The sequence below is a fragment of the Cannabis sativa genome, chromosome 7, assembly GCF_029168945.1.
Source record: "Cannabis sativa cultivar Pink pepper isolate KNU-18-1 chromosome 7, ASM2916894v1, whole genome shotgun sequence".
Lineage (NCBI taxonomy): Eukaryota > Viridiplantae > Streptophyta > Magnoliopsida > Rosales > Cannabaceae > Cannabis > Cannabis sativa.
The window spans coordinates 42,514,085-42,536,855 of record NC_083607.1 but is presented as its reverse complement, the minus strand read 5'-3'; the positions used below and the strand labels follow the sequence as shown (position 1 = coordinate 42,536,855).

The 22,771-nt window shown below is 34.9% G+C and overlaps 1 protein-coding gene across 1 annotated transcript; it reads left to right on the top strand.

Moving 5' to 3' along the window:
* The first annotated feature begins 13,667 nt into the window (after positions 1 to 13,667).
* Positions 13,668 to 14,517, top strand: LOC133029215 (uncharacterized). Its single transcript, XM_061101703.1, has 2 exons — positions 13,668 to 14,141; positions 14,222 to 14,517. Exons 1-2 carry the CDS (start codon positions 13,888 to 13,890, stop codon positions 14,412 to 14,414), a joined length of 447 nt encoding a protein of 148 aa, XP_060957686.1. The 5' UTR covers positions 13,668 to 13,887; the 3' UTR covers positions 14,415 to 14,517.
* Positions 14,518 to 22,771: the final 8,254 nt, after the last annotated feature.

The following is a 22,771-nucleotide window of genomic DNA, read 5'->3' as shown; positions in this document are numbered from 1 at the left end:
TTTCAATCGTTATAAACTACTTGTCGCTTACTAAATTAGACTCACTGTCGTTAGCTAAAAGCGAGGTCAACATCTTCAAAAACTAATTTCACAGAGTTCACATTTCCCTTGCAAAATATTAAGAGATCTTCGACAAAGCAAAGATTTGTTAATCTCATATTCTTAAAAGGAGAATGAAATCCAAATCTTTTCTTTTTTTTTTTTTCAAATAATGAGCTAGCAATCTAGAATGGTATTCCATTATTAAAACGAACAAAAGAGGAGAAATAGCGTCACCATGATGAAGACCTTTTTCCCCTTTAAAAGAGCCTTGTAATCTATTACGTAACAGAAAGTACTTAGTACCTCTTAAGAAGAAAAGGATCATTGGATAAATTTCCAGGTAAAGAAAAAAAATTTTAAGAGGTCTTCCACAAACTGGAAATCTACTATATCGTACACCTTACTCAAGCCCCTTTATTTTTGGTCAAAAGCTTCGCGAGGACTTCTACCAGTCTATTGCAAATCATTTTAGAGATACACCTATAAAGAGTATTGCAAAAAGCTATATGACGGAATTCACTGTCATCCTTAGGATTTTCAACCTTTGGAATAAGTGTAATCACAGATTCATTCAAGGAAAAAGGCATGGACCCCTCCTTAAAGAAAGTCAAAATAGCATTAGAAATATCATCTCTTATTTCATTACATAGGCATTTAAAGAACCCGGATCCAAATCCATCTAAACCCAGACTTTTTGAAGAATGAATCCCAAACATAGCCTTCTTGACATCTTTCTTATAAAAAGGTTTGATGAGACTAACCTGCTGCTCAATATCAAGGCAGTTCCCCTATTTTAAGCATTGAGCATTAATTCTCTGTGTAACAGTGCTTCTCCTCCCCACAAAACCTTTGAAATGATTAAGAAAAGGCTCCACCACTTTTGGAAAGTCATCTACAACTTCATCATCTAACAAAAAAGTTGTAATTATATTTTCCAACTTTCTTTTCTTCGTAAAAGAATGAAAGTATGTAGTATTATTCTCACCACATTGGAGCCAAGTCATTTTGCTTTGCTTCTTAAGAAAACAGGTATAGTTTTTCAAAGCTGAAATGTACTCTTGATTCTTGTCTTTTTAATTCTGATGTAGTCTGATGTCATTATTGTCAAAGGCCAGCTCCTTCTGGGCTGTAATAAAAGCTTATTATCTCTGCTTGAAATCGACACAACATCACCAGTCTCCTCCTTGTTAAGCCTCTTCAAAGATTGTTTAACTCTCAACAACTTTTTGCCTATATCAGTCAACATTATAGTTCCAGCAGACCTGTTCTAGAAAGTCAAAACTCAATCTTTGAAGCCATTGTGGAAAGACCAATGGTGGCAATATTTGAACGGTTTAATACCAACACTACCAATCTTGTTACTTTTGATAACACAATAACAATAATAAAAAATTCAATCCCATTTAAAACATGCTTCAGTATTTGGGAAATAATCCAGTCATCCTTCATTCAAAAATACCCTATCAAACTTTGAATGAATTCTATTCCCCAAATCATGCTTGTTAGACCAAGTGAAATGGGCCCCCAAAAATTGAATTCCTCTACTTGGCCAAAAGAGATCCAATTTTGATGATCTTCAATGTCTTTAGTCAAGACTAGTTTACCACCAATTCTATCTTGGAAACCATACATTGCATTGAAGTCTCCAACAATAACCTAAGGCTTGTTTATCTGGCCAAAACCAACAAGCTTCTCAAAAAGAGCAATCCTTTCTAAAGAATTATTACTCCCATAAACTATTGTAACAAAGATCTCATCAACAATCCCCACAACTTTAACCTTGATATTGATTAATTGGCTATCTTCAAACAACATAACAACTTGGGCAAATTTAGACTACCAAATTAATAAAATACAACCAATAACTATACTACTAGAATAATGATCCCGGTTAGAGAAATTATAAGAAACCATATCACTAACCTTCTCATGTTTAATCTTGGTTTCAAATAAAGCACCAAGACCCACATTATTCTCTCTACAAACATCCAAAATCGACCTCTGTTTCTCCTTTTTATTAATGCCCCTAACATTCCAACCCAAGACATTACAAACTTCCATTAATAATTTCTATTGTTTGTGACCAGTTCCCCATCTCCAAGTTCTTGAAAAACCTCATATCTGTTGCTGGATTGAAGCCCTTAGATCAGCAATTACAACTTGTTTTGACCATTTCTTTAAAGGAGTTAACTAACTAGCTGAATCATCCTTCATGCGTAATTGTTAGTTTTTATTAATAACCAACTAATCATCTTGAATCTCATTTGAAATCCTACCTTTCTGAACTGTAGAATACATATCTTCCACTTCAGTTCTCTCCTTTATCCTTGAGACTTCCTTCACTTTATCATCCTTACTCAAATAATCTTCTAGTTATCCAGCGTTAGTCTTCTGAGTTGTATCACCCTTAATTCTTGATGTCGCCCAATTAGTTACAGTGTGGTCGCGGTAGTAAGCGGGCTATATGTCGTATCCACAGGGAGGTAAATTACCACTAAAGATTAGTATAAATAGAAAATGATAGAAATGTGAATGACGTAAAAATAATAAAATGATGAGTGAAAGGGTATGATCAGATAAAGAGTTTGGTAAGGTAGAAATATAGTTATGCAAATCCTATTCTAATACCGATATTAATTCAAAATACAGTTGCAATTCTACACCATTAATTACAACTGGAAGATGTATATAATGAAAGCGCAAATTAATTAATCTTGCATAAATTGAATCTCACATCTAACTTGTCAGCATATCATATTATATATCATAAATCGACAAAATACCACTATTGGCAGAATGCAGTAAACGACATAAAATATAATAAATATACCAAAATATTAATAGCCTAACTTACATAAGAAAAGCATGACTGAACTTATATAAAAGATACTATTAACTTTGGAAGAAAAATTAGAAGATGAAGAACAATTTAATTAAAATGGGATATGGAGATGAAACACAAAAGAATCAATATCAATAATTAAAGTAAGAAGTACAATAGCTACACTCTAACCTCACCAATATTACTATTTTAATACACTCATTTTTGTCACTAAAATAAGTATAAATAAAATAGTAATAAGAGAGAAAAATAAAATGACAAAGTGTATTTCTCTACTCTAAAATCTGATGCCTTTTTTTATTGTATGTGGCTTCTATTTATAGAGAACCTTTGCTCCAAGATCAGTATATCTCGTGTACAAGAAAAGTGGAGATAGTGGCTCCACTAATAGAAATTATAGGCCACGATAAATACTATAATTTGATGAAGCTTTCAAACGCTGATACATGATGCAAGGAGAACATGTCAGAGTAGTGTTGAGTGTAAGAAAAATTGGTTGACCTTGTGGTGTACTTGGGCTGTCACGTTTCAATTACAATGAATGGCTGAGATTGATGGGCTTGAAGACTTGGGCTTTGAAATAGATAATCACGTGAACTCCCTTCTTCAAACAAGTATTAATGATTATTACACTTATATAATATCTATTATACATCATAGATATGTTGGAGAGACAGCCAACGAATTGGATTTGATCTTGAACTAGGCTTCTTCCATAGAACTCATTCTCTTTGTAAAACTTTTGAAAAATAACATAAAATTAAAGTAAATTAAATATTTCCAATAAAAATAAATCTACCATTAAATCTTTGAAATATTCAATTTATATTAATTTTATATGTGTAATTAAAGGCTTAAAATATATAAATTTGAGCCTTAATCACAACCCCCAACTAGCTTATTATTAGTCTCTAGCAATTCAAGCGAACAAAAAGAATGTCAATATGATATTTTTAGGTCAAAAGGTTTAAAAATGGCACAAATATTCAAGCAAAATATTGGTAGCAAGCCAATAAGAACTATACAAAATTACCTTAAATAAATCTAGAATTGTGAGTGGTGCACCAAACCTGAACCTTCTTACCACAAACCGTAGCACATAAATACTTGCGAAAAATATACCAAGTAGAAGTCTCAACTCCATTAGCCTCACAGGTATTTGAAAATATTTATTCATGGCTAAGAATATCACTCATGGAGTTGGAAATTAAAAAGTGAGCACTCGAAATGGATAGATCAATTTAGGACAAACATTTGAATAAACATTGAAACGAAGATAGGTTATGAATTATTTGGACAAACCACCATAAGAGTACCACATACCAGCTTTTCGGGACTTTTGAAAGATAAAAGACAATCTTTTACATTTATTCTAGGAGCCATAAATAAATAAAATACTACAAACTTTTTTTTCTTTTCTTTTCTTTATTTTTTTTTTTTTTGAACAAGAGGCAACATATAATAATGAAAATGTTGCTCTTGTATCATTTTTTTTTAACAAGAAAATAATTACAAAAAGGCTCCCTAATAAGATTTGTCTATAAAAATATTATCCCTTAAAGAAACATCCAATCAAACCCTAGTACCATGTCCAAAATAATTATAACCATTTCTAAGAATCAATAAAAATTCAAAAGTTGTTTTCTCAAATCTCGCCACTCACAAAAATATGAACACTTAAACTTGGCAAAGTTTCTAAGTAAATATGTGCTAACACCCATCTTACCACAAAGTTTGGCATGTGCATTTTATAACTCTAGAAAAATTCTAAGTAACAAAGATAGCAAAGATTGGCTTGAAAATAATATTTTACAAGAATAAATGAATAATTTTTGAAAAATTTGACCATGAAAATATTAATATGACAAAAAATTAAGAAAAACGCTTGAATATGCTCACCACCCCCAACTAAAATTAGACAATGTCCTCATTGTTTAAAAATATATACATGAAATGCATGAAATGAGAACACTTAGAGAGTGAGCCAATGCAAAATGACATGATATTAATTCTTAGAAAAATAAAACTGAAGGAAGAAATAAACAAACAAAACAAAAGTTAAAACATACCGAAAATAAAAGAAAGCAAGGAAAGATAGAACCTGATTAGTCTTGGCAAACCAGAGACAAGTCTCCTCAGGTGGGCTTACTAACTCAATATTCTTGACTATCCAGTATTAAAAATGAATTTTCTTTTATCCTGTGTCTCAAAAATAGAAGCATTAGTTACATTTTCAGGAAAAAGAAAATGGTCATTGTCTAAGTCATAGAGGAAATAGTGTAAATGACTAGGTAAAAATAATTTTCTAATTTCCTCAACGACTTTGTCTATCACATCAGTATGATAGCATTTCTTTTCATCCAGAATTAGGGGAAGAATGGTAGAATGAGAAAGAGCTTCATTTCGGATAGTGGTGATATCATTCTCCTTTACGAATAATGTGGGTACCACATCAGTATGGTAACCCTCATATGTACTCACCAGAGTGGATTCTTCAAAATTTTCACCACTAGAGGTAGAGGTGACACTTACCTCGTCAAAATTGTGAAGGGTGGCACTTGAGATTAGCGCTTTACTCACTGGTTTTGGAGGAAAACCATTAACATGCGAACTTACCAGGTGATCAGAAAATTTGTTCAATTCCTGCTTTATTTGTTTTAGCTCAGCAAGTAAGTCTTTCATCATCTCGCAATTTATCGCCATAGATGCTTGTAACTCAACAATAGTGTCACTGAGGGAACTATTGTATGGATGTTGGGAGTTATAAGAATACGAAGGATCTTCCTTTTCACAATTCCACTCATATAATGGATTATAGTCGTACTCAGGCTTCCAACTATAATCATCAGAACTTTTGTGATTAAACCAAAGATCTTCCTCTTCATAACTCCACTCATATAAGGGGTTATAGTTGTACTCAGGCTTCCAACTATAATCATCAAGACTATTCTGATAGAAAGAGTTGTAGGATTGTTCTTCCATGTCATCATAAAGATGTGCAAAAGATGGCGTATGTTCACAAGGATGTGGTCGATGAGACTCGTACCAAGCCTTCCACTTTTTGGAACTATCACTCTTATAAAAAGAATAGTATTGGAAAGCTTCCTCCCCGTCACTTAATTCTGGTTCGATAAAATTACTAGTACCTTCAGTAGCACTAGAATTTTCATTTAATGAAGCAAGATATAATGGATACAAATATTCAAATCAGCGATGATCTTCTTCATTCATATTTTTTTTAATTAGTATAAAGTTCAAATATGTAATAATTTAAGGGTATATACATGAGATATTCCCAGGCCGATTGGGAAGGTTGCCAAGGTACCGCTTCGTACCACCACTACTACAATGTTAGCCTTTAGAGGCAGTTTTTTCAACCCCATTTATAAAAAGGGAAGCTAAAGGGTGTGAAAATACCCGCTATGTTCGAAATTGACATTTAGAGGCGGTTTTTTGATAAAAACCGTAGGTATAAAATTGCATTATACCATTTAGAGGCGGTTGGAAATTAATTTTTATTTTTTTTTTCTGAAATACCCTATGCCGTCGGTTCCTCATAGGGTACACGAAAACCTGACACGTGTACCCTCTGCCGTCGGTTCCTATGAAGGAACCGACGCCATAGGGTCGATCTCTGAATAAACCCTATGGCTCGTCTTCCTCCTTCATTTCACTCAGCCATTTCCCCACCCAGCAAAAACCAGAGAGAAAAAAACCCAGCAAAAACCCTCGCCGAACCACCTTCCCTCAACCATATCTCCCCCATTTCTCAACCATTTCAGCCCATTTTTTTTTTAAAATCCTCCATTTTCGATACTTATTAATATACACCTAAAAAGTTCTGATTTTTTAGCCTCTAAAAGTGTCATCCGAACCCAAATAGTAAATTTTGGGTGTGAAATCCGGCCACCCATTTTTGTTGAGAAATTGTTCAATCTCAACCTCGTTTAAGGTATAAATATTGCTTCTATTCTTATTGTATTATGTATATTGTTTTATTTTTTGTTTTTGTAAATTATTATTTGAGTTTTTTTATTTTATTAGTAATATTATTGTGTTTTATGTGTATAGTGTCGAGATTTTTTACGGTGGTCGTCGGATTGCGGTTATTAGGTAATAATTTATACCACAATGTATAGTATATATATGTATTTGTATATTTTATTAAATATTTGTATATAATGTGTGTATATATTGTGTGTGTGTATATAGTGTGTGTATATTTTTTATGAAAATAAATTTTGTAATTGTATTTTATATATTTTTTGCAATATATATTTATTGTGAATAAAATGACATTGGAGGGATTTTATTAGTTTAGAAATAAAAATTTTAAAATTGAATTAGTGTGTGATATAATTTTATTTTTTTGAGATAATAGTGTGAGATATAATTGATTATATATATGTATGTATAATTTAGTAACTAAGTAACTTGTTGCAATTTTTTATAACTAGTTATAAGTTATGAAATAATTAATTTTGTAATTTCGTTGTATTTCTTTATATTATAGGGGTTCGGCATAATTTTGTGTGTAGCGTATTTGGGCTTGCAATTATAGGTATATACTTTTACTAACTTTTTCTTAATATATAATTAATTATCAATGCATGTTAGTTGAGTTTGAATATCTTAAATATTCATCCGTAGTGAAGTAGGTTCTGCGAATACATGTACTGCGGTCGGATGGGTGGATTAATTTTGTATTGTTTATCTGTTTTGTTTGTTATTTTAGGCACTTGTAAAATTTTTGGGAACGTCCAATTACAGTTGTTATGCTGCCGAAATTTCAGTAGAATTAGGATAAATCTTACTAAAACCATTCATAATATAGTTAATTATAACATAGTAATAAGAAGTTAGGTCACATAAAAAATAATAATATTCACATTTATGTAAACTTTTTAATTTTACCAACATTCTAATCAACTAAACAACCTAATAACATGAACTAATGTAAAACGAAAATTTGAGTAATTTTTAGATTAATATGAATAAATTGTGTGAGAAACTTAGTTAGTTACATTGTGTAATTAGTAACTAGATATAATTAGTTACTAAATAAATTAACAAAATAAACATATAAAATCCTTCTTTTTTTATTTTTTTTTCTTTCATTTGAGAGGTTCAATGTGGATTTTTATTTTTCAAAGAAAATAAAGAGCAAAAGTTAATTAAAAGGGGAAAATATTAGTTAATACCTTTATTGCTTTACCAAAAAATTTTCCCCTCAATTTTATTTATTAAAAATATTTAACATTTTAATAACATTCTAATCAACAAAACAACCTAATAATATGAACTAATCTAAAACGAGAATTTGAGTAATTTATAAATTAATATGAATAAATTGTGAGAAACTTAGTTAGTTACATTGTGTAATTAGTAACTAGCTATAAGTAGTTACTAAATACTGAATTTTTTTGGATAGGATTTTTGTTATGGATAAATCATGGATGCGTGAGGAGAGAGACACACCGCGATTTCAAGTAGGGTTCGATGCATTTTTAGAGTTTGCCTTAAAGAATTCTACAAATCACGATCGTATTCATTGTCCGTGTGTAGATTGTTGTAATGTATCTAAAGGGAATATTACAATGATTAAGGACCATGTGTATTTACGAGGTTTCAATAGAAGTTATACTAATTGGTATTACCATGGCGAACATTTACCTAATGATCCATATCCATTAGGAAAGCGGGGTAAGGATGATATCGAGGGTAATGATTTCGATGATTATCCATTGGACTTGCTTAACGAAGCACGGAGGAATTTCTTAATGATCCCGAGAAATTCGATAATTTTCATAGTGATGCCGATAAACCTCTCGTTCGATGGTTGTAAAAAACTAAGATTACCAACAATGGTAAAGTTTTACAACATAAAAGCGAGAAAATGGAGTGAGCGATAAATGTTTTACTCAATTTTTAGCGCTTTTAAAGATATCTTACCATTTGCCAACCGCTTTCCGAATCTACTTATGAAGTGAAAAAAACGTTAAATTCTATAGGATTGAAGTATGAAAAAATTCATGCATGTCCGAACGATTGCATTTTATATCGTAAGGAATATGCAGACATGAATTATTGCCCGACTTGCGGTTTATCCCGCCATAAAGTAAACAAGAGTAAGGAGAATAGGAAACTTATCCCCCAAAAAGTGATGTGGTACATGCCTTTGATTCCGCGACCGAAACGATTATATCGTAGTGCGATTATTCGAAAATTTGATTTGGCATGAGACCAAGAGAGTGAAAGATGGAAAACTTAGACATCCCGCATTCCCAAGCTTGGAAAAAAGTGAACTATATAAATCCCGAATTCAAATGCGAACCAAGACACATTCGTCTCGGTACGTACGCGGATGGAGTAAATCCACATAGATCTCTAAGTAGTCGTCATAGTTCATGGCCTCGTCTTCCTAGTTATGTACAATCTTCCTCCCCGGTTAGTGATGAAGAGGAAATTTAACATGCTTTCTTTAATGATATCGTGCCCGCAACAACTCGGACATAATATCGATGTATATTTGGAACCATTGATTGACGATTTAATAGAATTGTATGAGAACGGGGTTCGTGTCTATGATGGTTTTAAAAAGAATTTTTTAATCCGAAAGCCGTGTTGTTGTGGACTCGTCGTTGATTTCCCGCTTATAGTAATTTATCGGGCTTAAGCACAAAAGGTTACGAAGGTTGTCCGATTTGTTGCACTAACACATCGACTCGTCGCTTGGCAAATGGACACAAGATGTGTTATATGGGTCACGTACGGTACTTGCTCGCAAATCATCCCGATAGACGGAAGAAGAAAGCATTCGATGGTACGAAGAGGGTGATATGGCTCCTTTGCCACCGTCCGGGGAACAAATTCTCCAACAAGTTCAACTTGTAGATTTTAAGTATGGAAAGACGCAAAAAAATAAAAAAACTAATGGTTGTTTTCAAAGAAAGTCAATCTTCTTTCGTCTTCCATATTGGAAAAGTCTACTAGTTCGACATTGTTTGGATGTCATGCATATTGAAAAAAATGTGTGTGAGAGTATTATTGGTACCTTACTTGATATTCCCGCAAAACTAAGGACGGTCTAAATAGTCGTTTAGATCTCGTTGAAATGGGTATACGACAATCTCTGGCACCTGAGAAGAAAGGTGAACGTTTATATTTGCCTCCTGCTTGTTTCACTTTGTCCAAAAAAGAGAAACAAACAGTTTGCAAATCACTTGCAAATATGAAAGTACCCGATGGTTACTCGTCTAACATCAAAAACTTGGTGAATGAGACCGAATTGAAACTAATGGGTCCGAAATCACATGATTGTCATGCGTTAATGCAACATCTACTTCCAATTGCCATTAGATCAGTCTTGCCAAAAAATGTTCGAGAGTGTTTGACACATGTTTGCATTTTCTTTAATAGGCTGTGCGGGAAGGAATTAGAATTGGATAAGTTAGATGCATTACGTGAACATGTAGTCAAAACATTGTGCAACCTGGAAAAGTTTTTTCCGCCATCTTTTTCGACATCATGATCCATTTAATGGTTCATCTAGTGAGAGAAGCAAGGCCGTGTGGGCCGGTGTGGGCGAGATGGATGTATCCATTTGAAAGACATATGAAGGTACTTAATAGTTATGTGCGTAACCACTATCGGCCGAAGCATGTATGGTTGAGTGCTACATATCCGAAGAGGTTTGTGGAATTTTGTTCGCAGTACATGGCTGGAGTTGAGGCAATAGGAATTAGCAAACCAAGAACCGACCCGAGATGATGTTGATAGAGGATTAAGGGGCAAAGGGACAATGGTGACGGTGTCCAAGCTTGAACTAGATCAAGCTCAATTAGTCGTGATGAACAATAACGCAGAGGTTCAACCATATATAACGTAAGTACCTTTTGTTTGATTAACATTACTTAAGTCACGATGAACAATAACTTGATTTATCTTACTTGTTTTACAGTGACCATATGGAGTCGTTACAATCAATGGTTCCAAGAAATCAAAAAAATAAACAAAAATGGGTTGCGTACCAACATCGTCAAACTTTCATTGGGTGGTTAAGGAATACCATTATAGCAAAGTTGAACGAACCGAATCATGGAGTATCTGATGTGTTGAGTCGTATTGCCCTTGGACCAACTTTTGCGGTTGCAAAGCATGAAGCGTACATTGTAAGGGGTAAACATTTTCATACAAAGTCAAGAGATGATGCTCGAGAGGTTCAAAATAGTGGTATACGTATCGTCGTTATAAACTATGCACTTCGCAAGTGCAAAAGATAGAAACCCTGTTTTAGGTACTATGACGTATTACGGGGTCATTGAAGAAATATGGGAGCTCAATTATTTTGCGTTCCGAATTCCACTTTTTAAGTGTTCTTGGGTTGACAACAACGTTGGAGTAAAATCGACGAGCTTGGTTTTACTTTGGTTGATTTAAGTAAGAGAGGAAGCAAGAATGATCCATTCATCATGGCTAGCCAAGCGGCTCAAGTTTTTTACATTTCGATCCGCTAATGATAAATGGTCTATTGTTTTATCGACACCAGCAGAGGAGGTTCTTAGAGACCGAAGAGGATGAGGAGAATGCCGACTTATGTTACGATGACTTCATTGTTGGACAACCAATTCATGAGCAACTCATGGGAATTGATCGTAACATTGAGGAAGACGACGCTGAATACATTAGAAACGATATCAATGAGGGAATATGGGTCAATTGTGATTCAGGCAAACATAAACAAAAAAAGAAAAGAAAACGTGTCTAATTGGTAACTTGATATATAGCTTACTTTATATTGTGGTTGTGAATGGTCCTGAATACTTAACAATTTGTTTATGCTTTTAATATTTCATATACACTACTTGTTATATATGTAGCTAACTTTGAAGTTTGTTTGTTAATGGTGTAGACATGGCGAACTCGGAATCGGATACCGATTCGGGAGCGAGAAAATGAGTGTCCAACCACAATACCTACACGAGGGCCGACGCAAATGAATGAAATATCCAAACTAATGGATCAGGGCAAAAGAGTGGCCCTCGAAGTTAATGATAAAGGTCAATACTGTGGAAAAAGCTACGCGAAGCTCGTATCCACTCTGGGAGTCAGATGTCGGCAGACAATAGGATTGGCTTATAAAAACTGGAAAGAAGTCAACCAGACTCTGAAAAATAAAGTTTGGAAAGACATTCAGGTAAGCTATTATTTGTTAGAATTTTGATTTGTTTTTCTATTACTCCAAATGTTGACTCTAACCGTGTTTGTTTTCCTTCAAAATAGACGGGGTTCATTGTGCGGACACCTTCAAACATGATTGTCTCATCCTAGCCGGGAAGTTAATGAAAGACTTCAAGAATAGGATGACAAAAGACATCATAATGCCCGCGTTGAAAGAGAATGATGCGGGACGACCGGCACAAGTCACCGAAAAGCACCGGAGATCGACGGCTGGCGATTGGTGCAAATTTGTTGAAAGTCGACTAACTCCTGAATTTCTGGTACGCTAATTATATTAACACTAAGATAAACTCTTAAATACAAGTACATGTATCTAATGTATTTTTTTTGCATTGTAGGAATTGAGTAAGGTGCAACGTGAACGTTCCTCAAAAATTCAATCCAGACATCGAAGTGGTCGGAGTGGAATGGTGAACGTACGGGAAGCTGTGGTAAGTAATACTTAAAATTTAATGTGCTATAATGTGCTATACAATTTAATTGGTACTCATTTCATTGTTATAACGTTATGTAGAAAAAGGACCTCGAAGTTGCAGATCCTCCCCGCCACCGTGTTTGGATTAAATCTCGCACCAAGAGTAGAAAACTTGTCACTGATTACGACAAGGAAATTGCCGAGAAGATAGTAAGTATATATTAATCCTTAATTGACTTCTACTCATGAGTTAGTGTATATAATTCATATACTAATTGCTTGAATATATGCGTGCATTAGGCTCAACTATAGGAGAAGCTTAGTCAGGGACAAATTCAGGTCCAGGGCCAAAACGATATCCTCACGCAGGCGCTCGGGACACCAGAGCATCCTGGACGTGTCAGGGCTGCTGGGTATGCTATTACTTCAAATGTTATTTATTTAGTTACACAAATGAAATCGTTGCTAATTTGCATTTTATGATTTGTAGGTTCCTGACCAGGGCATCTCAACTGTTCGGCAGGAAGAAAAGGGAAGTGTCTGATGTTGTGGCTCGGCAAGCGAAGGAGATTGAAAAATTAAAAGCCGAAGTCCAATCCCTTAAGCAGCAGAGGAACGCTGCCGAACAAGAGGAAGAAGGAGAGGTGGCTGGTGAGGCGTATGTTCCACAACCATACGCTCCTCAGGATGAGGTACAACCACAAATTTATGCTGAGGAGTTCATTTCCCTCAACGACCAAGGTATCCTATACAATTTTGATGACCATGCGGCCCTTAATCAGACAGTACATCTCTGCTCTGACAACATCGACAATATTGTGGCCCGAGGGTATTTGTACGAGCATGTGGGTACGATCAAAGTTCACTGCCAGGATTACGATGATTCACATGCTCGGATCATGGTTTCGAAAATCCTGCAAGAGGACGCTGAAATCCCAGTCCCAATTGAAGAGTGCAGATATGTTAGGGACGTGTGCCAGATGTTCCTTCCTTGGCCTAAACACTTAATTTTAACAACCAAGGTAACTTCTCAATTGAAATTAATTATTAATGATTAGTGGAGTTTGAATATCCTCAATATTCATCCGTAGTGAAGTAGGTTCTGCGAATATATGTCCTGCGGTGGGATGGATGAACAAACTACTGTTATATATGTGTTATTTGTCGTTATACAGCCATGTTCAAAATTTTTGGGGTCATTCAATTACAACCGTTATGCTGCCGAAATTTCTGTAGAATTTAGATAAAATTTGATATATATATATATATATATATTATGTTCTGTTTTGTTTAGGGTCCACTCGCTCAACCGCCCTCAAGACGTGATGCGTCAAAGGGGAAAGCTCCGATGCTTTCTCCACAAAGCCGTGGTGCACGGGAAGATGAGTTGTTCACGGAAGAGAAGATGGCGTTGATCCCTAATTCGCTAAAATGGATGATTCATGAATTCCTAAGGCTCAAAGATAAACGTGATATAATCACAATTTCTGTCCCCCGAGGGTTCATTGCACCGCGTACCCAGATCATTTTATCTGGAGAGGATTTGCAGCAGGTTGCTACGTGTAACTACATCGGCAACCAGGGAATGCTGTTTGGAATGATGTATACTCTTCTTTAATCTAATTAACCTTATATCAAATTATAGTTAAATTATTATAAGGCACTAACACTTTTTTTGGCAGGCACATATGGGAGAGCATCAACGGTCTGAGAAAAATTTTCAAGTTTTACGACCCAGAGCTTCTCACAGTGCATGGGATCAGCGATGAAGAACAGAGTCAGTCTTTTGACGATGCGGCAAGACGATTGGCTAATTGGTTATCATTAATGAACAACAACCACCAAATGTTCTTTATTCCTTGGAATATCGGGTAAACTTTATTAAATTCTTTAGTGCTAATTGTTCATTTCTATATTATGTCTTCAAATTATTTTTATACTATCTTACTTATATTCCAATATAATTTTCTAGGATGCATTGGACTCTAGTGGTGGTTGCGCCAAGGAAAATTATCCATTTAAACCCTGTAAAAGGCCGCCCAATTCCCGAAGAAATAGAACAAATGATCGGAAGGTAATAATTTAATGACTTCTTATGTAACGAATTTAAATTAAATAACGAATTGAAATGCTAATATAATTTTCCCAAACAGGGCATTCATGTATATAGGGGACGCACATCAGTATCTTGGCCCGTGGCAAGGAATTTCACAAGCAAACTGTCCAAGACAACCTGAAAGCCAAGAATGCGGTTTTTATGTTTTGAAATATATCACTGACATCGTCGCACGTGCCAACCCCAACCGTTACATACAAGATCAAAAAGCTGTAAGTTTTAATTATTGATCATAGTATATAAATTTTATAATAACAAATATATAATATACATATACATAAACTAATATAAATTTTTAATTTTTTTAACAGTTTTGGGGTAAGAAGCAATACGATCCAAAAACAGAATTATTACCACTACAGCGAAAGTGGATCGAACAATTGATGGCGGTGATTCACGGTGACGATTGAGGTTCAAAGGTCGAAGAATTTTTCTTCATTATGTAATTTTTATAGATTAACTTGTAATTAGATTTATTAACTTATTAATATTTTTAACTAATTTTACATGTTTGTGTAATATTTAATTACTTTTATGAAATCAAATTATGTTTTTACCTAAATTTAATTACTATTTAATTTAAAATGTAATTAATATATAATTAAATTAAATAAATGTGTAATTTAAAATTTAAATAAATATGTAATTTAAATTAAATAAAATAATATATAAATTAATAAATATAAAATTAAAATAATATAATTAAATTAAAAAAAATGAAAAAAACTGAAATCTGAGGAGTTTTGGCGTCGGTTGCTACGCCACATATGGCGTCGGTTATTGGCTAGGAACCGACGCCATATATACCCCTATGGCGTCGGTTCCTAGCTAATAACCGACGCCATAGGGGTATATATGGCGTCGGTTCATATAAACCCTTTAGCGTCGCCCTGATCAGCGTCGGTAGCGAATTTCGCGAAAACCGACGCTGAAAGGGCTTAAAAACCGCCTCTAAAGGGTGTTTTTGTAGTAGTGCACACTTTACTAGAACTTCCCGGGGTTGCTAGAAAATGTAGAGGGTACTCTACCACAAACCTTTAAAGCCAATCTTTCTTAGACAGAATACTCTCAATTTTACCACTTTTATCATTACACATTTGTTTTCAACACTAATTTTTTTTATTTTAATTTTTTTTTGAAGAAAGGAAATAAATAAAATAAATAAATAAATCTAAACTAAGAAATAAATTCTAAACTTTAAAAATAATTTACTTAAGAATAAAAAAAAAAACTAACACAAACTAACGTTTATTTTTTTTTTCATTTTTTTTAACTATGATAAATGTATTAAACAAAAAGAAATAAGCTAATTTATAATGTGTACAATCTAAACTTTAAAAAAAAATAGAACAAGGTTTTTTTTTTTTAAGGAAACAAAGGAAAAAAAAAACTATATATATTCTAAAAAAACTACGAACAGGATAAAAGATTGGTTTTTTTTTAATATATTTTTTTTAAAAAAAAAAAAATAAATAAACAAAGAAACAAATCAATTAAAAAAAAAACTACTTTACTAACCTCTTGGAGCGCAGAAACCTCCCCGACAACGGCGCCAAAAATTGATGTCGCCCAATTAGTTACAGTGCGGTCGCGGTAGTAAGCGGGCTATATGTCGTATCCATAGGGAGGTAAATTACCACTAAAGATTAGTATAAATAGAAAATGATAGAAATGTGAATGACGTAAAAATAATAAAATGATGAGTGAAAGGGTGTGATCAGAGAAAGAGTTTGGTAAGGTAGAAATATAGTTATGCAAATCCTATTCTAATACCGATATTAATTCAAAATACAATAGCAATTCTACACCATTAATTACAACTGGAAGATGTATATAATGAAAGCACAAATTAATTAATCTTGCATAAATTGAATCTCACATCTAACTTGTCAGCATATCATATTATATATCATAAATCGACAAAATACCACTATTGGCAGAATGCAGTAAACGACATAAAATATAATTAAAAAACCGTGTTTTTGCAAATGTCAGTTGTATATAAGAAAATATAAAAACTGTAAGTGTTTGCAGCAGCAGAAAGTAATTCTCGTTTACAAAGAAATCGAACAAAGCGAGAATATAAAATATTTGCAGAAAAATAAATAACTTGACACAAGAGATTTATACGTGGTATCAGTGTTCTCACGAACACTCCTAGTCCACGGGGCCACGCCCAGAGAATGAAATCAATTAATAAAGTATCAAAATTACAAAGACAATTGACTTAAACAAGTTTAGACTCCCTCTAAAGTATTGCCGCAATCCTTTGTAATCCACTTTATGAATCTGACTTCTTGAAACACCTTCAAGCCCGAACTCCCTTCGTCTTTGAAGTGTGAGTGCTTACTTCCTCCCGAAGTAAGGCTTTAGCAAGTCTTCTCCCGAAGACCAAGTGCTTACTTCTTCCCGAAGTAAGGCTTTATCAAGTCTTCTCCCGAAGACCAATCTCTTGTTCAGTCAAGTAGTTCTTCACAACCTCTAGGATAGAGTAAGAACAAAAATAGAACAACTAGAACCTAGGTGAACAACTAGGCTCTCACAAAACAAAGAAACTCTCTCTTCTCACAAAAGATAAATGCAAAAAATGAATAATGGAAGAGGTAATCCGAATGGTTGCTCTGTAGGCTCTATTTATAGATCATAGAAACCAAAGAGGCAACCACAAGTTCGAATTAGCAGCTGTACAAAAACTTTCCAAAAGAAACACGATCTGCTACATCAGATTCGGTTCTTGTGACGACGGATACGCCCGAAACGGGAAACTTACTAAAATCGGGACCAATCTTCTTTCAATGCTTGATTCCTGCCAAAAACAGATTAGATATTCTGATTGTATCAAGATACAATCGAAATCAATAAGGAAAAGGCAATAAACAAAGTTTCCCTAAAAAAGACAACTTTCCAAAAGAGAGTTTCTTCTCTTTTGAGAAGTTTTCAACAAAGGAAAGTTCAGCTGAAAGTGCAACTTTCCAAACAAGGAAAATGGCAACTAATAACCGAATAAAAGAGGTAAGATTTCGAAAATGAATGCATAGCAATCTTACCATAAAAAGGAAAAATTATTTTGTCACCTAACTTGCCAAAAAAGGACTTTACAATCTCCCCATTTGGCACTTTAGATGAACAAAATAATTTTTATCATAAAGTACCTGCAATGCAAAGTTAGCAAGAGCAAAAGATACTACTCCCCCTGAGAAACACAATCGAATAACACAATAAAAACAAGAACATGCTAACTTTAAACATTAAGTTCACAAGTACTAACAAACCACAACTCCCCCTGAAAAAAGGGTCCAGAGTTGGGCAACAAAAACCAAAAAATAAATATCTCTCCCCATTTTTGTTTATCGGAGTGCCAAAGTAAACAAAGAACAAAAATAGACCAAAGTTTAATTAAAAAGAAACGAACTATAACACTTTAATTTTGGTAGAGTTTAATCAAGGTGGACAGTTGCCTGGACATGTCATGCTGGACATCAGCCATTGCTTCAAGACGAGTGTACACATTCTGAAGTTCAGACTTGACTTCCAGGAGCTGCGGCAGCGAGCACGAACTTGCACCGGCGAAGCGACGGCGGCACCAGCCTTTGGCCGTTTTTGGAACACACCATCAAAATATTCAGAAGGTTGGAATGTAGGGCCAGTGATGGGAGGCTCAAGTGTTTCATGTGCTTGGGCCACATTCTTCTGAGAGGATAAAACCTTATAGATTAGATTTGGAAATACAAGTTTGAAGGTTGGCTTTTTACCTCTTCGAAAGGAGACAATCTGGTTGAGAATATGAGAGGCTAGATCAATGGAAGTTCCAGAGGTGATGCGGTATAGGAGTGTAGCCACTTCTTGAGACACCACGGTCTTGTTCGAATTTGGAACCCAATTGCTTAGTGCAAACCGCATAAGGGAAGCATGAGCAAAAGTGAGGTGAGTAATTCGAAGACTCTCCCCTGGTTTCAATTCTGAACGAGCACCAGTGAGTTCAGAGTGCATCAAGTCACGATCCATGGACATCACAGCATTGGATACATTCTCAGGCAATTGCAGAGCCTGAGCAATGTCCTTTTCAGAAAATGAGAACCAGTGACCCCTAACATACACTCTTCTATACATTCTAGAGTTCTCATTAAGGAAATCATCAGTAAGATTAGCATAAAACTCTTTAATAATGTTAGCAATGAATCCAATAAAACCAGTAAGAGTGTGTTCCCATTGATGAAATTGAATGAACTTTACAATACCATAAACACGATGGGCATGCAAATCATAATTCCTCTCACTTTCAAACTTACGAGTTGCATAAAGATTCCAGTCACGCTCATTGTCTCGATAGTAAAAAGTTGGACAGCCAGAGATAGAGGAAGGGATATTACCAGATGGAGGATCTTCCATGGGCTGCTTGCCTTTGGCGACGGCAGAGGCCTTTCTTTGCGAAGCGCTTTTGAGCGAGGAGGCTCTGGCTCGAGTTCTGTGTCTTCACTGTCCTTCTCAGTATGCAGAGATACTAATTTGTCTGAAGAGACTTCCATTGGATCCTCTTCTTCTGAACTGGAACTGGAGGAAGCCGAGGGAGGATTAGTCTTGAGTTTCTTCTTGGCTGGAGGAGCAGTCTTCTCTCGAGATTGAAAGGCTTGAAGTTCTTTCTCAGCCGAGGCTCGAGTTCGAGTGGAAGGGCCTGTTGGAGTGGTGTCAGCCATTGATGCAGCAGGAGGAGGAACAGCCAATGGAGGAGGAGATTCCTTCGAGGATTCAGAAGAGGAAGTCCAGGTGCGATAGGGCCTTACCGATTTGCGAGCTACTTGCTTGGGTGGACGTTTTGGCTTCACGGCTTGAGATTCACGCTGGGGAAGCGATGAATCTCCAGGCTTTGCAACAGCAGGAGGAGGAGCGAGGCGGCGGGGAGCACTAGAAGGAGTTGGAACGGTTTCTTCTAATTTTTTAGAGTGCCCTAGATTCTTGGTTCTCACCATTTTGAAACTGAAAGAGAAGATGAATAGTGTCTGACAGAGAAACAAGAAAGAGGGTTCGGGTAGGTGGTGAAATAAGTGACAAAATTTGGTTTATATAACCTTGGAATCAAAACAAGAAAGTGGAAACCAATTTTGAAAATTCAAATGGTAACTGCCAGCCCATGAACCAAAAAAGGAAACCGCCCACTTCTCAACTCCTTTCCCCTTTTTTTAACAAAAATAAAAGGAAACTAGAAATGCCAACAAATTTTTCCAAAAATAAATCAATCTTTCAAGAATAAAGACACATTACCATATAAAGATTAATCTTTACTTGGAAAAATATCATAATAAATCAAAGAAAGAATGAATGTTGATACTTACCATTTATGCACAAGATTTTCCTTAACCCATGAAGCAAGTCACACGCCTCCCTCTTTTTTTTTTTTTTTTTTTTAAATAAAAACCGAAAATAAAGACAAAGTGTACAATAACTATATGTGATTCGAATTAAGCAAGTAAATCAAATATCATTGACAATTGACAAAATAAAATACATGTTATGCTTTTAAGGAAAATAACTAATTAGTATCTCATGGAATAATCATACTTAATTGATGTTGATGAAAAAGATATGCATGTTACTGAAAGTTGTGAACCAGGATTTATCAATTTAATTTTAATAGAGGAGACTTACAGATTTGAACACACTTGTCAGGCATAAGTGTGTGCAGTGTAAATAGGATCATTGTCCTTGGCAAGATTTTTCATTTTCGCCTTTTTAAAACTGATCCCGCAACTGGATGCTTTCACACCATACTGAAGGTAGCCCTTTTCTATGGTAGTGCATCCTCATCATAGTTGCTAATTACAATGTTCCAGCTTACTCATCAGATGGCTTTCACACCTCAGTATGGGTAGCTCTATTCCAGCAAGGGGCCTGACAAGACTGAAACAAAAATCGCTCAACTCTGTAAGAGAACATTATTTAATCCCAGACACAAATAAAGAGTAGCATGAATCTTTTAACACAACATCACAAAGTATGATCAGACAGAGATCCTAACTAATTATATTCCAAAAGCATAAACATGATTTGTCAAAATACAATGATAGAAGATTACGAGCTAGAGAAGAATCACATAACATTATTGTATACGAATTATGAACAGATAAGATTAAACAATGCAAACTCCCAAAGACTTTCTGAGGGAGTCAAAGCGACTTGCATCTAGGGCCTTTGTGAAAATATCAGCTAATTGTTTTTCAGTATCAACATATTCTAATTGCAATGATTTATTTTCAACAAGTTCCCTGATAAAGTGGTGTCTTATATCAATGTTCTTCGTTCTAGAGTGTTGAACAAGATTTTTGGAAATATTTATGGCACTAGTATTGTCACAAAAAATAGTCAAAACACCCAAATCAAACCCATAATCAATCAACATTTGTTTCAACCACAATAGTTGAGTACAACAACTGCCAGCAGCTATGTATTCAGCTTCGGCAGTGGATAAGGAGATGGAATTCTGTTTCTTGCTGTGCCAAGATACTAGATTATTCCCAAGAAAGAAACACCCTCCACTTGTGCTCTTTCGATCATCAGCATTTCCTGCCCAATCTGCATCACTAAAACAAGCAAGATTTGAATTGGTATCTTTCGAGTACCAAATTCCATTATCAGTAGTGCTATTAACATATCTAATAATCCTTTTTACAGCTGATACATGAGATTCCATAGGATTACTTTGATATCTAGCACACACTTCCACACTGTAACAGATATCAGGACGACTAGCAGTTAAATACAAAAGACTTCCAATCATGCTACGATAGAGTGTAGTGTCTACCTTTACTCCATTCTCATCTTTTGTTAATTTCAGTGTGGTGCTCATAGGAGTACTTACCTGCTTAGCCGATTCAAGGCCAAATTTCTTGACAAGATTCTTAGCATACTTGCTTTGAGATAAAAATGTACCTCCTTCCATTTGTCTCACTTGAAGACCCAGAAAGAAATTAAGCTCACCAACCATGCTCATTTCAAATTCACTTTTCATTTGATCAACAAATACCTGCACTTCATGGTTAGATGTAGAACCAAAAACTATATCATCCACATAAATTTGAGCAATGATAAAATCAGATTTTATATGTTTGATGAAAAGAGTTTTATCCACACTACCTCTGTGATAGCCATGAGAAAGTAAAAATTGAGTCAACCTTTCATACCAAGCTCGAGGAGCTTGTTTCAGACCATACAGAGCTTTTTCAAGTTTGTATACATGGTTTGGAAATTGAGGATCTTCGAATCCTTTTGGTTGCTCAACATAGACTTCCTCATTCAAAATACCATTTAGAAAGGCCGATTTCACATCCATTTGAAACAATTTAATATTCAGAATACAAGCAATACACAAAAGTAAACGAATTGATTCTAATCTTGCAACAGGAGCAAAAGTTTCATCAAAATCAATACCTTCTACCTGTGTGTACCCTTGTGCCACCAAACGAGCCTTGTTTCTCACAATTGTACCGAACTCATCACTTTTATTTTTGAATAACCACTTTGTTCCAATAACATTTATACCTTTTGGTCTTCGGACCAAAATCCATACCTTGTTGCGAACAAATTGGTTGAGTTCCTCTTGCATTGCATTGAGCCATTCCTCAAAGGTCATGGCTTCCTTCACATTTTTCGGTTCATATTGAGAAACAAAGCAAAGAAAGCTGATTAAATTAATATACCTTATGCGGGTTACCATGCTTTCTTCAGGATTTCCAAGGATGAGATCTTTTGGATGATTCAGTTTGACTCTGGTGCTTGGTTCTTTCTGAATAGAGTCAGTGATGATGTTTGGATGAGTCAAGATAGACGGTTCTGGTTCTCCAGTTTCGATTGCACGGAGATTCGTCATTTGCAGCATCAGCAATGGGTTTTGCTGCATCAGGATCTGCTGTTACAACTTTTGGAGGAGTATCCATGAGACTATCTATCTTGGCTTCTGTGGAAAACTCTGAAAAATCTCTAAAATCATCAACCACCACATTAGCTGATTCCAAAACAGTTTGAGTTCTCATGTTATAAACACGATAAGCTCTACTGTTTAAGGAATATCCAATAAACACACCAACATCACTTTTAGCATCAAATTTACCAATATGCTCACGAT

Bases quoted from the DNA above. Each gene is read 5' to 3' on its own strand.
- LOC133029215 (XM_061101703.1), top strand. From the start codon at position 13,888: ATGCTTTCTCCACAAAGCCGTGGTGCACGGGAAGATGAGTTGTTCACG. The intron at 14,142-14,221 runs GTATACTCTTCT...TTTTTTTGGCAG, and splicing joins GGAATGCTGTTTGGAATGAT to GCACATATGGGAGAGCATCA.